Source organism: Glycine soja, chromosome 20 (assembly GCF_004193775.1).
Source record: "Glycine soja cultivar W05 chromosome 20, ASM419377v2, whole genome shotgun sequence".
In the NCBI taxonomy this organism is placed as follows: Eukaryota; Viridiplantae; Streptophyta; class Magnoliopsida; order Fabales; family Fabaceae; genus Glycine; species Glycine soja.
The window spans coordinates 2582714-2598578 of NC_041021.1; the positions used below are offsets into that span (position 1 = coordinate 2582714).

General features: G+C 33.1%; 2 protein-coding genes across 2 annotated transcripts; both read left to right on the plus strand.

Moving 5' to 3' along the window:
• The first annotated feature begins 1606 nt into the window (after positions 1 to 1606).
• On the plus strand, positions 1607 to 3506 carry LOC114403572. Its single transcript, XM_028366593.1, has 8 exons — positions 1607 to 1729; positions 1826 to 2078; positions 2184 to 2268; positions 2371 to 2498; positions 2575 to 2678; positions 2977 to 3056; positions 3223 to 3343; positions 3423 to 3506. Exons 1-8 carry the CDS (start codon positions 1607 to 1609, stop codon positions 3504 to 3506), a joined length of 978 nt encoding a protein of 325 aa, XP_028222394.1.
• A 7402-nt stretch (positions 3507 to 10908) lies between these two features.
• LOC114403573 (ATP-dependent DNA helicase pif1-like) lies at positions 10909 to 11484 on the plus strand. Its single transcript, XM_028366594.1, has one exon. The coding sequence runs from the start codon at positions 10909 to 10911 to the stop codon at positions 11482 to 11484; it is 576 nt and encodes a 191-aa protein (XP_028222395.1).
• Positions 11485 to 15865: the final 4381 nt, after the last annotated feature.

A 15865-nucleotide genomic window follows, 5' to 3' on the forward strand; every position in this document is an offset into this window, starting at 1 on the left:
TGTTATTATGAATAAACTCTATCATTATTATTATACCCCGTATTTTTTTATTAAATTGTAATAACCTAAATTAATACAAATAAAAACATTTCTAACTTTCACCAAGACGACTTCACCTTCAACACTAAAATTATTAGACATCCATTTATAAAATAAAACACATTCGAGGAAAAAAAATCCCAATTTGTTGGTTTTTTGGGTATTTTAGTCTGGCTCCAACTCTGTATGTATTTCCGGTCATTCCTTCAACTACTACTCCACCTTTTGCATGCATTCCCGATCATTCAAGGACAAGAAAGTTCTTACTCTGTCTTTGCGCATTCTCTCACTGTTTTCTTTGCTTGGTTTGGTTTCTTTCTTTTTCGTTTTTGTACCTCCATCATTTAAAGTTTGATTTTTCAACTACTCTCAGGCCTTCCATTTTGTGCACATTTGGTCTTGCTTAAACTTTTCTTGGTTCTTAGGTTTAAATTTTTCAGCTGCTCAGAGTTTCCATTTTGTGGAGATTTCTTGTTGTCGTGCATTTTGGTTTGAGTTCTTGCGGTTTTGTTTTTTTCTTTACATTTGTTTACAGTCGCATGTGTTTTGTTTTCATACATGCATGTTTGGTGTTTCTTCTTTTTGGTCATCTGTGGTGTCGCTTGCTGATTAATTTGGTTTTTTAAGTTTGTTTCTTTTTTCATGTTTTTTTCTCACGATTCCTTTGCTGATGTTGTTCCTTGTTTCACAGTCTAATGTTTGGGGTAACCTATAATGGTTATGGTTGCAATATTTTCTAATATCTATGCATCTTTGTTTGTTACCCTGGCTTTCATTTTATGCACATTTACTGTTGTCGACCATTTTACTTTGACTTTTTTCGGTTTTGGTTTTCTCTTTACATTTGTTAATGATCACACATGTTTTTGTTTCATCCATGCATGTTTGGTGTTATTTATTTTGTTCATCTGTGGTGTCGCTTGTGCCCCCGATCAGTGCAATGAGATGTGTCTATTTATCTATCTATTTTATTTTCATCTTTTTTTCTGAAGATTGTTTTGGTGATGTTGTTTGGTGTTTGCAGGCGAATCTCCAAGGTAATCTATAATGGTCATGGTTTATGCATGTTTGTTTGTTACCCCTTTTTACAATTGGTCTGTTGTCTGATGTTATTTTTTGTATGTTTTTAGCCAGGACATACAAAACCGGGTAATAGCTAAGGTATCATTGCGAGAGTACTATTTTCCTATCGAGGTCACCTTGAATAGCCATGCCTGCAATGTTTTTTGGTTGTGGCCCTTAAGTTTTGGTCCATATTTATGCATGCTTGCCTATTGCCTGTTTTTTTAATTCATGTTTTCGCTGATGTTATTCATCATGACAAAAATATTTTATGCTTGATAGATACTATATATTGTTGTTCCTTTTTGGTGTCACTGTTGGTTGTCCAAAAAAACAGAATCAGGTCAACTCAATTATTCTTTCAATCTTAGTTATCATATTTATGGTTAAACTTATCATTGTTTTTTTTTCAATAAATAACATTCTATTTGTTGTTGTTATCATGTTATGTGATTGTTTTGTGGTTTCAATTTCTATGTATGTTTCTGACTTTTTGTTCAAACTGATGGCACGTATTGCTGACAAGATAAAAACCATTGATGGATCTAAAGAAACTCTGAAACTTGCTATAAGGATAATTGAGCTCTGGTTTGTTGGGACGCTGGGCAGGTCTGAACAAGCTGAGATGGTCATTGTTGACTTTGACATATGCTTTTAATTTGTGTTTTTTGTTCATGAATTGTCTCTGTTGTAGCCGTTAATTAGATATTTTTATTATTCATAGGGTGATCAAATCCATGTGGTCTGTAAGCAAGACCAGTTAAAGGCATGGAAAATGGATTTGAAGGAAGGTTGTACTTATGTGATGCACAATTTTAGAGTCAGCAAGAATGATGGACAGTACAGAGTTTGTGATCATCCATATAAATTGACATTTATTGGAGTTACGGTTGTCAGACAGTGTGAATTGGATGGCCTTCCTTTTAAAAAGTATGGATTTGTAGATTTTTCGGATGTCATTGCTGGCCAATATTACAGTCTGACCTATTAGTAGGTAAGCGCAGCTAGATTTACATTTCTAATTTCATCACCAGTGTTTGTGGGTTTTGTTTTCCGTTGCTGATTTTTACTTAATTTTTTAGACATCATTGGTGTGGTTGACGAGGTTGTCTTTCGTCATATTTCACCCAGAAGTAAGAGAGTTGTTTTTAAGCTTATGAATTTGAGGTAATCATCTGATATGTTCTATGAGTTACTCATGGTTGTATGATTGTATGGTTGTATGTTGTTAATTGATTGTTTGTATAATGGTTTGTTTTTTTTTTTCAGTAACCAATTGTTGTCTTGCACTCTATGGGACGATTATTGTGTCCAATTTCTGGAATATTTGAATCACCATGAGAGTGAAGGGCCTATTATTGTGTTGTTGACGAATGCCAGAATTAAAGAGGGTCAGGGTATACTATGATATATAGTTTGTTGTTTTTCATCTTCATTGGATCCAACTTATGCTTTTATTTCTGAGTGGTGCAGGATCCTATCCATGCTCAGTTAGCAATTCTTTGAAGGCTTCTAAATTGACTATTAATGAGCTAGTGGCACCAATTGAAGAATTCAATCAGAAGTATTTGCCTCATGTTGTTATTAATATATGTTTGTTTTTTTTCCTTCGGTCTGTTATTGATTTAGTATGTATAGGCTTTCAGAATTGGGCATTGAGATCCGCTCAGTTTTGACATGTCGTTCCTAGTGGAGTTCACAGCCTTAAGGTTCTGCTCAGTTATCATCAAGGGAGACATTCATTTCCAAGTCAAAGGCAAAGACCATTTCTGAGATAAACAACCTTTGTGAAGTAATTGTCTTATATATGTTTACCTATTTATCGCTTCTTTGGCTGCCTCCTGCTGAATTTTATGGCTATCATATTTCCTGCAGGAGTTTGTTTATGTTACTGTTGGTACAATCACGAGGATTGTTATGGACAATCGTTCATGGTGTTATGCAGCTTGCATTCAGTGCCATAATAAAACAGATGTCTATACATAACCATTTGTGTGCCCATGTGGCAAACATAATGATCGAGCTGTGCTTAGGTCTTTGTTTTGCTTTTTAAATTTCTATGCCACTATATTTATGTTTGAATTTCTTTTTAGCATTTAACACTATTATATATGTTTCCAGATATAGAGTTGAAGTGATGGTCAATTATAAAAATGAAAGCACAAAATTTCTCCTGTGGGATCGTGAATGCACTGAATTGATTGGGCAGTCAGCTAATGAAGTCAATACCCTCAAAATAGAAGTAGGTGTCTATAATTTCAAAATAAAAATTTTAATCTTGGGATTATCTTTAATTTTATTTTTGTTTTTTCCTGTTCAAGGATGGTGATCTGGATGTAAATGCCTCCCCAAAAGCACTTGATAAACTATTGGGTCATTTGCTCGCCTTCAAAGTCAAAATCTAGCCGCAGTATAAAAATTCTGCTGTTTTGAAATGCTCAACTGACTTAACTTTAATTAATGATGTTCTGGACATGTTGCCTAATGCTGAGGTCCTATTTTATGGAGTTGTTTTTCTTCATTATTGTTATATGTATATCTTATTTATATGCTAATTTATTTTTCATCGATTCTACCGATATTAATCAACATCTTATGCAGACATGTTCAAAGATTAAAGCTACAACATCGTTTGATTCCAATGATCCTGTCCACGATGAATCTGTAAGTTTTAAGTTTTGGCGTCTCTTTCCAATATAGTATTTGCATAGAGATATTTGGAACAAGATTCTAATCCACATGCATAAAGATGATCGAATGGGATCAAGAATTCCGACTGACATTTGCATGAAGTTCAGCTTTTGCATCAACTTATTGTTATTGTTTGTTCTATCCAGCAATCCATTTCTATAACAGCAGACCATGATCCACTTATTGGACTTCCCTTGACACCAACAAAATGACTACCATTTAATGAATGTGATGATGAAGCAAGAAGCTCCCAGATTTCACCAGCTCAGTTATCGTCCAACAAATTAGCAAAACATGAGAAGATTGAATAGATTTTGTTGGTTAGGAACAGCCAACACTGTTTCCTTTTTTGCTGGTTTTTTGGAAATTGTAATTGAACTATCTTTGTTTTATTTTGATGTGTAACCCTGTATGGCATGGGCTACTGCAGTCTAACATCCTATTTATTTGGAAATTGTAATAGAACTCTTTTCTTTGTTTTATTTTCATTTATGATCCTGCCAAACATTACGCTTATACTAGCATGCGTTATTCCAACCTGAGATGTTGTTTATATCTTTTGCACAATGTTGAGATGTGTTAATTTATTAACCGAGATTATGATTCATTATTTTTTAAATAACAGATTAAAAAACATTATTTATTCCATGGTAACTGAAGCATTCGTGGGTGATTTGTTGTTTATAATTGAGTAAATGTCTTGATTAACAAAATTGGTCAACGCCTGTGTCAAGCTTAATAGCCTGAGCTTAATTTAATTTAAGTTCATTTATAATATGTATCAAGCAAAATCTAGTATCCAATTCTGCATGTATACAGGAAGAAACAAAAATAGCTTTCATGTATTCATCATGTAATTTCGTTCACTTTTATAAAATTACACAAGATATGACTTTAAAGAAGGGGAGGCTAAATGTTTTATCAATGAATGAATGCTACTTATGTTCCTCACAACATACTTGATATCAAATTCCTTATCGGTCAACGCTTGTGTCAAGCTTAATAGACTGAGTTTAATTTAATTTACGTTAATTTATAATATGTATCAAGCAAAATCTGATATGCAGTTCCACATGTATACAGGAAGAAACAAAAATAGCTCTCATGTATTCATCATGTAATTTCGTTAACTTTTTAAAAATTACACAAGATATGACTTTAAAGAAGCTAAGGCTAAATGTTTTATCAATGAATGAACGCTACTTCTGTTCCTCACATCATACTTGATATAAAGTTCCTTATCGATGTTACTAATCCATCTCTATAGGTACTTGTGTCATTACTATTTGAATTAAAAGTATCCAGATTTTGCTAGCTGTAAATTCCAAATTTGTTTGTACACTCTTTTAGTTGCATTTCATTATTTGCAGCTTAAGTTAATTATGACAGAGCTCATTTGAATAACCTTTTACCGAAAAGTTCAACTAAAACGTGCTTAACAATCCTCGGTGTTTGTTTCTGTCTTTTAGCATTTAAGTTTGCAATATAATTGTTCCTTCCAACAATACTCCACTGTCCAAATATAAACTACAATATGATCAACTAAAGGCAACAGGAACATGGAAAACCATAGATTTATAAGCAAGTCTAATTCAGCAAAAGCCAGGAGCAACAGAAAGCGTATTAGATAACAAAAGGTCCATCTTAATGTTCAGGATAGTGTCCATGCAAGTGTCAATCCAGCTTCATCCCATACTGAAGATCATTATAACCAACCAAAGACACCACCGCATAGTGTCCATGCAACTGTCAATCGGGCTTCACACGATGCGGAAGATCATTGTAAGCTATCAAAGATAGCATTTTTATATCTTTATATTAAGCTCATATTAGTTAATTATGTTGATACAATATCCATATATAGTTTGTTGTGAAAAGATAAGGAATTCATAGGTTTGATGCAAGATTATAGCAATGCATGTCATTTCATCATTCCGCTTGAATCATTATCATTATTTGTTGTTTCTATCATTCTTCTTCTGTTTTGAAGTTAATATCTGTGATTCATCAGAGAATGAGAGTTTTGGATCAACAGAAGGTAGTATTACAAATCTCCTTCATTGATTTATTAATTTAACTTCTAATCATAATACTTAACTGCAATTTTCGTAGAATCTCAGACTATTTCTTCAGTTGGATATCCAAACTGTGAATCATCGCATCATGATTCTTCAATGGACACAAGAGGTAAATGTCTTAAAGAATTCTTTTTGTTTTTAAAATAACATGATAAAACGTATTTTAAAGTATTTTGATGTTCGCTACCAGTTCATGTTCTGATATGTATTTTAGACATTCCTATAAAAATTAAATTTTCGATGGTTACGGTTATGGTCTAATATGTAATGTTATTATTCCAGAATATTTTGATCTTGGTGACCAGCTCATGCAATGTAGACATTGTAATGCAAAAATGTGGTATAATGAAAGCATATTAAAACGTTCAAATACCTCAAGCCCACGATTTAGCCTATGTTGTGGAGATGGCAAGGTTGAACTTCCATTGTTACAGAATCCACCTAAATCTCTGCAGCAAGTTCTATTTGAGCAAAATACAGCTCATGCAAAAAATTATCAACAGAACATAAGAACTTATAACATGATGTTTGCATTTACTTCTGCTGGTATTAAATTTGACAAAACAATTAGTCATTCGAGAGGTCCTCCTACAATCAGAATTCAAGGTCAACCGTGTCACAGGATTGGAAGTCTATTACCAATGCCTGGAAAAGAACCTAAATTTGCACAATTGTATATCTATGAAACAGAAAATGAAGTTCAAAATAGAATTAACACCATGAGGTAGTTAACAACACAATGCCAATATAACATCTCTGATTTACATTGATGTCTATTGTTTATTTTACATTAACATCCTCTTAATTTTTTATATATTTGAATATTTGGTTTTTTGGCCACTATAATGAAATTGAGGCACATATTGTCTCAAATTTGCAAAAAAATGCTGGATGAAAACAATGCTCATGCAAAAAGTTTCAGGAAGGCAAGGGATAAATTGACAGGCACTGAAGTGCATAATGTCATACTCAAATTGATTGCTGGTTGAGAAAAAGATGGTCGTACATATAATGTACCAAGTGTTCCAAAAGTTGTTGCACTTATTGTAAGTGATATTGATGCAAATTCGAACAGAGATATTATTGCTGAAACTCAAAATGGTCAATTACAGAGGATACATGAATTACATTGTAGTTATCTAGCTCTACAATATCCTCTATTGTTTCCTTATGGAGAAGATGGATATATGACTGACATTCTACATCGTGATACATTAAATGGGAAAAAAAGAAAAAGGAATCGTCTTACAATGAGAGAGTGGTTTGCTTATAGACTGCAATGCAGACCCAATGAAGGTCAAACTCTGCTGCATTCTAGAAAACTATTCCAACAATTTGTTGTTGAAGGATACACAATGATTGAATCCGAAAGACTTTCCTATGTTAGAAACAACCAAAAGAAACTCAGAGTTGACAAGTTTTGTAGTTTGCAACAGTCATCGGATGCTGGAAATACAGAAGTTTTAGGCCAAGGCAAGAGGATCATCTTGCCTTCAACCTTTGTTAGCAACCCACGTTACATGGATCAACTTTATTTTGATGGCATAGCTATATGCAGTCACATAGGCTTCCTAAATCTTTTTATTACTTTTACCTGCAATCCAAATTGGCCTGAAATTCATAGGTTGCTGACACCTTTGAATTTGACAACAATAGATAGGCCAGAAATAATCTCCCGAATTTTCAAGCTTAAATATGAGCAGATGTTATCAGACCTTACAAAGAATCACTTGCTAGTGATGCAAGCTCCATTGGAGCTTGTAGGCCTCGGATCTTCTTCATCAATGGATTCCTTTGCTTCTTGGAAGATGAATGGCAGCGGAATGGAGAAAGGAAGAGAGAGAGGAGATGCCACTTCAAGGAGAAGATGAGTCTAGAAGAAGCTCACCACCATAGGAGGCCATGGATAAGAGCTTGGAGGAAGAAGGAGATGAATGAGGGGAGAGGGAGAGAAGAGCACGAAATTTTATGCTCTAAATGAACTTTGAAATCTGAAGTTTAATATTCAAATGATCAAAGTTGAAAAAAATGCACACACATGACCTCTATTTATAGCCTAAGTGTCACACAAAATTGGAGGGAAATTCAAATTTCACTTGAATTTGAAATTGAATTTGTGGAGCCAAACTTTGGAGCCAAAATTTCACTAATTATGATTAGTGAATTTTAGTTATGGTTCAGCCCACTAATCCAAGATCAATTCCAAAATTCTCCACTAAGTGTGCTTAGGTGTCATGAGGCATGAAAAGCATGAAGGACATGCACAAAGTGTGACTATATGATGTGGCAATGGGGTGTAGTAAGCAAATGCTCACCTCCCCCTCTAAAATTTAATTGGATTGGGCTTCTACCAATTCAATTAAATTTATTTCCAACCACACACATCAAATATCCACTTAGTGCATGTGAAATTACAAAACTACCCCTAATACAAAAACTAGTCTAAGTGCCCTAAAATACAAGGGCTGAAAAATCCTATATTTCTAGGGTACCCTACCTACATTATGGAGCCCAAAATACAAGACCCAAAATTAATGAAACCTTATTCTAATATGTACAAAGATAAGTGGGCTCATACTTAGCCCATGGGCCCGAAATCTACCCTAAGGCTCATGAGAACCCTAGGGCCTTCTCTTGCATTTTTGGCCCAATCTTCTTAGAGTCTTCTATCCAATGCCCTTGGGGGGTAGGATTGCATCATTTAAATTTAATTGGATTGGGCTTCTACTAATTCAATTAAATTTATTTCCAACCACACACATCAAATATCCACTTAGTGCATGTGAAATTACAAAACTACCCCTAATACAAAAACTAGTCTAAGTGCCCTAAAATACAAGGGCTGAAAAATCCTATATTTCTAGGGTACCCTACCTACATTATGGAGCCCAAAATACAAGACCCAAAATTAATGAAACCTTATTCTAATATGTACAAAGATAAGTGAGTTCATACTTAGCCCATGGGCCCGAAATCTACCCTAAGGCTCATGAGAACCCTAGGGCCTTCTCTTGCATTTTTGGCCCAATCTTTTTGGAGTCTTCTATCCAATGCCCTTGGGGGGTAGGATTGCATCAGCTAGGCAAAGTCTTCGCATGTAAGTTGATGCTAATTCCTTTTTCTGCTACTAACAAATAAGCTACTTATTGTAAATTATGTTTTCTTTAATACCTTTCTATTAATGATATTTGGTTACAACTACAGAGATGTACACAGTGGAATTCCAAAAACAAGGACTTCCTCATGTCCATTTATTGTTATTTTTACACACCAACAACAAATATTCATCTCCAAACGATATTGATCATATTATACAAGCAAAAATACCTTCACATGAAGATGATCCAGAATTAGTGCAAAATCACATGGTTCATGGTCAATGTGGAATTTTGAGGTCTGCATCTCCATGCATGAAAGAAGGCAAATGCAGTCGATTTTATCCAAAATAAAATTAGCCCACAACTCTTATAGATGGAGATGGTTATCCTGTGTATCATAGAAGAAACACTGGTCAGAGAATAACCAAGAATGAGATTATAATTGATAATAGATGTATTGTACCCTACAATCCAAAATTGCTGAAAAAAATATCAAGCACATATAAATATTGAATGGTGTAACCAAAACACTTCTATCAAATATTTATTCAAGTACATCAATAAAGGATACGATTGAGTTACCGCTGTCATGGTACATGATGACAATGGAACAATTCCCCATGCAAACACTCTGAATGATGAAATCAAGGAATATCTGGATTGCAGGTATGAGCCAAGTTTAATATGTAAATCATCTTATGATTGTATTTAAAATATATTTATTTTTATTATAGATACATTTCTCCATGTGAATCTATTTAGAGGATCTTTGGTTTTCCAATACATGGTAGAAAACCTTTTGTAGAGAGGCTACAGTTCCATCTTCTAGGACAACATAACGTTCTCTACCAAGACCATGATGATATTGATGATCTCCTCTCTAACCCAAGCATTTCTGAATCAAAATTTATAGCTTGGATGAATACAAACCAAGCTTTTGTTGAAGGTCAAAGCTTGACATATTCTCAATTCGTTACTAAGTTCGTGTATAACCAGAAACAAACATGTTGACAACTTAGGAAAAAGGGTTATACTATTGGCAGACTTCAATGGGTTCCCCCAACTACAGGGGAATTATTTTATTTGAGGATGATGCTGACTGTCTCTAGAGGACCAATCTCATTTGAAGATATCAGAACAGTTGATGGTGTTGAATATTCTACATATAGAGAAGCATGTTTTGCTATGGGTTTTTTACAGGATGATAGAGAAATCATTGCTGCAATCCAGGAAGCAAAAGACTGGGGCTTAGCACCTTATCTAAGGAATCTTTTTGTATTATTACTTTTGACAGGTACCATGAACAAACCTGAACAAGTGTGGGGAAAAACTTGGCATTGGTTAAGTGATGATATTCTATATAGTCATCGCAAATCATCAAGCACTCCAGGTTGGCTTACATATAGCTTGACACAGAAAAGTTTTATCATAAACATTATATAACTTCCTTTTCAAATGTCTTAGGATTACATATTGATGACTCCAATCTGATGAATCTGGTATTGCTTGAAGTTGAACAGTTGTTACAAGCCAATCAAAGATCACTTAAAGACTATCCTTCCATGCCATATCCTGAGAACGCAAATTTACTAACACATGCAGACAACGACCTCATTTTGTCTGAGCTGAATTTCAAAAATGAAGAACTTAGATCAAAATTCCTTAACCTTTTTTTCTCAAATGATAGGTTTATTTATTGTACTAATTTGCCTTGCTTATTTTCCTCCCTTGTGTTTCGCTCTGGAATTTCAAGCTGTTATTAAAACCATAACAATTTTTATGCCTAGAGACCAACAAGCAAAAATTTATAACCAAATTATTCAAGCTGTCAATAAAAATGAAGGTGGAATGTTTTTCTTATATGGATATGGAGGAACATGAAAAACATTTATTTGGAAGACACTTGCAGCCTCATTGAGAGCTGACAATAAAATAGTTATATGGTTGCTTCTAGCGGCATAGCTTCTTTGTTATTGCCTGGAGGAAAAATAGCACATTCAAAATTAAAAATTCCTGGTTCGATATTTGAAGACTCGACATGCAATATTCATCAAGGAACACAATTGGCTGAATTATTGAATGAAGCAAGTCTTATCATCTGGGATGAAGCCCCCATGGCTCACAAGTTCTGTTTTGAAGCACTTGATCAAAGTCTAAGAGATGTTATTAAGGCGAAATCAAGTTCTGATAAAATCTTTGGTGGTAAAGTTATGGTATTTGGTGGAGATTTTCAGCAGATTCTGCCATTCATTCCTAGGGGTAGCCGGTCTGACATTGTTAATGCAACTATAAATTCATCTTATCTATGGAATCATTGCCATGTTTTGACACTATTGAAAAACATGCGTATAGAAGCCAATACAGATGCAACAAACAGAGAAGAAACTGCAGCCTTTGCAGAGTGGATCCTTAATATTGGTGATGGAATTGCTGGCCAACAAAATGATGGTTATGGTTCAATTGAAATTCCAAAAGATTTGTTAATCACAGAATATGATGACCCACTATTGCAATAGTTAATTCTATATTTCCAAATTTATCTCACCATCATACCAATCCTGAATACTTTCAAGCTAGAGCGATATTAGCTTCCACAAATGAAACCGTACAACAAGTTAATGATTATATACTATCATTGATACCAGGTGATTATAACATACTTCATCCAATTCTTATTATATATAAATTTGGACTGTATGTCATTCTTATGAAACATTTTGCAGGATTAGTAATCAAATCTATTCAATATTTTATCTCCATACTGATCTTCTAATTTTTTACTCTTTTTATTCTTTATTTGATATGATAACTTGATAAAAAATCACAGGTGCACAAATGGAATATCTAAGTGTTGATTATGTGGACAAATCAGAAACACTAGAGTTCTCATTTCCGATCACTAACAACAAAATTTCTTAATTCATTAACAACATCCGGTCTAGCGAATCATAGCATCAAAATCAAAATTGGATCACCTATCATGTTGTTAAGAAACTTAGACCAAACTCAAGGACTATGTAATGGCACTAGATTAATTGTTACAAGGTTAGCTAAACATGTGATTGCAGCTAATATAATTTCTGGCAAAAATATTGGTCATAATGTTTATATTCCAAGAATGTCTATGTCTCATTCACAATCACCATGGCCTTTTAAGCTTTTGAGAAGACAGTTCCCAATAATGCTTTCTTATGCAATGACAATTAACAAGTCCCAAGGTCAATCACTATCCTCAGTGGACCTTTATTTACCTAAACCTGTCTGCTCACAGGAACAATTATATGTGGCATTGTCAAGGGTAAAATCAAAAAAAGGCCTTAAAGTTTTAATACATGACAAAGACAAAAAAAATTCAAATTCTACAACCAATGTTGTCTTCAAAGAGGTTTTTGCAAATCTTAAAAGGTTAATCCATCTTATATATATTTTCAATTATTAGTTTGTATGCTATGATATTCGATAGTTGCTTATTCATCCTCTAACATGCAGTTAGATACAAAATTATAGCAGCCAGCTTTCGACACATCAATTTCAGTACTGATTCTCTCTTAACCAGGTGCAGCATATCATATATACTATTTTTATGTCATGTCTTTTTGCATAGACCATCACAATCCAATAAACAAATAACTGAAAATATTGTTGCCTTCTACTTGGTTGTCCTACATATAATAGGTCCATTTTTGGTGTAACCTTACAAAATAATCTAGCAAAAAAAGAGCTCAAGCCAGAAGTTCAAGATATAGGCAGAAACATATCCTTTATTCATGTACTTGAATAAATATTTGATACAAGTGTTTTGGTTACACCATTCAATATTTAAATGTGCTTGGTATTTTTTTATCAATTCTGAATCATAGAGTACAATATATGTGTTATCAATTATAATCCCTTTCTTGGTTATTGTCCTATTAGCATTTCTTGACTTCTCATATTTGTTTTCTTCATACATGGACATGCAAGCCTCAAAATTCCACATGAACCATCAACCACATGATTTTGCAGTACCAATAATATCTGATATTTCAAAATATCTGATTTTGCAGTACCTCAAAATTCCATTTTTCTGATATTTCATTGAATAATTGGTACTGTCTAGCAATCCAGTAACAATATATATATATATATATATATATATATATATATATATATATATATATATATATATATATATATATATATATGTTTGTGTAACATAGAAAGCTAGCATTCAATATTGACAATGATCCAAAGCAAGTTAAATCATTCGATAATTGCTACTTTCCAGCAAATACATAAATAATTTAAATCACATTATTCGATTAACATGATTTTAGGAAAAAAAAAAACTATACGATCAACTATTTAATACTCATCTTTGATTAATTGTTGTGCCACCAATTTGTAACATATATTGATTGATTAGATATTTAGCCATTTCTGGAATAACAAATTTACTATGAAATACTATAAATACGTTTAAACATAAAACTAAAAAAGAAACTTAATCTTTAAATTCTTTACATGTAAATAAACAATTTAAATTTATTTTTTACAAACACTTATTTAACAAGAAATTATATCTGAATTTTTCTTACAAATATAATCTAATTATTATCAATTACAAAATTTTTCACGTTTTCCATTTAATCATCAGCATTTGCACAAAAAACAAATTTTCTTCCCTACATCTTTGAAGATATATATATTGCTCATGACATTCAGCGACAAACTAGAACCACAACAATATTCACAATGATTCAACTCCCTCTACATGTCCAATCTACTGGACCAGCATTCAATATTCCACGATTTCCAATTTACTTGCCACGCCTCGCGTCACTCCTCTTGGCTAACCAATACTTTACTGCCTAATTTATTACACAAACATCATTTCCTTACAAACATTCACCTCTTTCAACTTTCCTAAAAAACAATAGCGACTGGGCTCTGACTATGAGTTCAGACTCATCGACTGCTTCAAACAAAGTAAATTTCTAGACTGCTCTTTCCGATTTTGACTTCTATTTCTGATTCTATCATGAAATTTATTATCTACATTGCAAATTTCCTCACTTGGTTGCGGAATCCTTACCGGGTTTTTCTTCTCTCTCAGTTCATGTTTTCAATGCATGCACCGATATATTTTATGTTTTATAGTTGACGTCCATTCGACATGTCTAAAATTATTCTAGATTATGAACTATATTAATTATTTGGACTGTTGTTTTCGTATGACCTTCAGTTTGTCTGCCTTAGAAATTTATCATTTTTTTATGCATGTTGGGATGCATTCTCGAGCATTGCTTCAACTACTCTAATCATGCTTCCTCTGTTTTTGTCTTTTCTCGTTTGTTTATCATTTTTGTATCTTCATCACTTGCATTGGATTTTTTCACCTGGTCACACCTTCCATTTTGTGGTGGCTTTGCTTTTACTTCAAGCTTTCTTGCTTCTTAGATTTCATTCCTATTCTTGCTTACTGTTATCGTCCATTCCTAAAATTGCCACATCACAACTTAGATCTTAATTGAATTTTCTACCTTACCAAACCATATTAAATAATTTCAGATTATCGACTATACTGATTATTTCAACTGTTGTTTTCATATCGTGTTTATTTGTGCATGTTAATCTCCCTCATTAAATTTTGTTATTCATCATTCTATCAGCATAACAATGAAAACACTCCAACTGGAGATGAGTTTTTCTTACATACATCTTTAAAACATTCCAAAAAACTTTAATTTTCTTTAATTCCCTGTATGTTTGATCAGTAATTGTAGAAGGTTATATGCATCTAAATGTCCTAATCTAGAATTACACATACCTCTAAAATGACTAAACAAAATTACAATACATATCTTCATTTGTATCAGATCATGCCATTTTTGTATCATTTCGCCAACCTACAATGTTGTTTAACTTCCTCCATGTCTAATCAGCAATGCCAGAACCTAATATAGTTCGACAATTTTACTATTCTAAAATGACTAAACATAATTACACTTTCAGTACCAGCTTGATAGATTAAATTTTATTGCTTTGTTTCTTCCTAACTCCACATGTTTGATTATTATCTATCTGAATAACACAACTATGTTGCTTTTTATGTCCAATCTCATTCTAGGTAGAACTTCCATTTATCAGAAAACCAGCAATCATGCAGGTTAGAGCCACGTTCCACAATGATAGGGTAATATTGGATTAAAACTCATTTCTTTTTGGTTTTTTTTTCCAGCTTACTTATTATAATTTTACATTCAATATTTTCTTGCAGGACATCATAAAAGTCCCATTTTTTTACCACATTCAATGGGCACCAGAATATCCCGAATATGTCTGTTTCAAATATAATGGAGTTGTATACCAAATCCAAGTCAAACTCCATAAGGAAAAAAATTTCTTTGCTGAAGGACTGTAACAATTTAGAAAAGAATTAGTCATTTATGAATCTACCATCATTCATTTCTTTGCAATCGACCACATCTCAATATTCAACCTTCATTTCAGTCCATCACTGGAACAGCAGACCTTCGAAAGACAGTGGATGATATTCAGGCAGCATATTTAGACACTTGAAATAACACAATCAATGATTGACGCACCACACCCTTTGGTAATGATAACAATGCAAGAACCTAATATATTGTTCAACAATTTTACTACTCTAAAATGACTAAACATAATTACACTTTCTGTACCAGCTTGATAGATTAAATTTTATTGCTTTGTTTATTCCTAACTCCACATGTTTGATTATTATCTATCTAAATAACACAGCTATGTTGCTTTTTATGTCCAATCTCATTCTAGGTAGAACTTCCATTTATAAGAAAACCAGCAATCATGCAGGTTAGAGCCACGTTCCACAATGATAGGGTAATATTGGATTAAAACTCATTTCTTTTTGGTTTT

Bases quoted from the DNA above. Each gene is read 5' to 3' on its own strand.
- LOC114403572 (XM_028366593.1), top strand. From the start codon at position 1,607: ATGGCACGTATTGCTGACAAGATAAAAACCATTGATGGATCTAAAGAA. The intron at 1,730-1,825 runs GTCATTGTTGAC...TATTATTCATAG, and splicing joins GGTCTGAACAAGCTGAGATG to GGTGATCAAATCCATGTGGT. The intron at 2,269-2,370 runs GTAATCATCTGA...TTTTTTTTTCAG, and splicing joins TTTAAGCTTATGAATTTGAG to TAACCAATTGTTGTCTTGCA.
- LOC114403573 (XM_028366594.1), top strand. From the start codon at position 10,909: ATGGTTGCTTCTAGCGGCATAGCTTCTTTGTTATTGCCTGGAGGAAAA.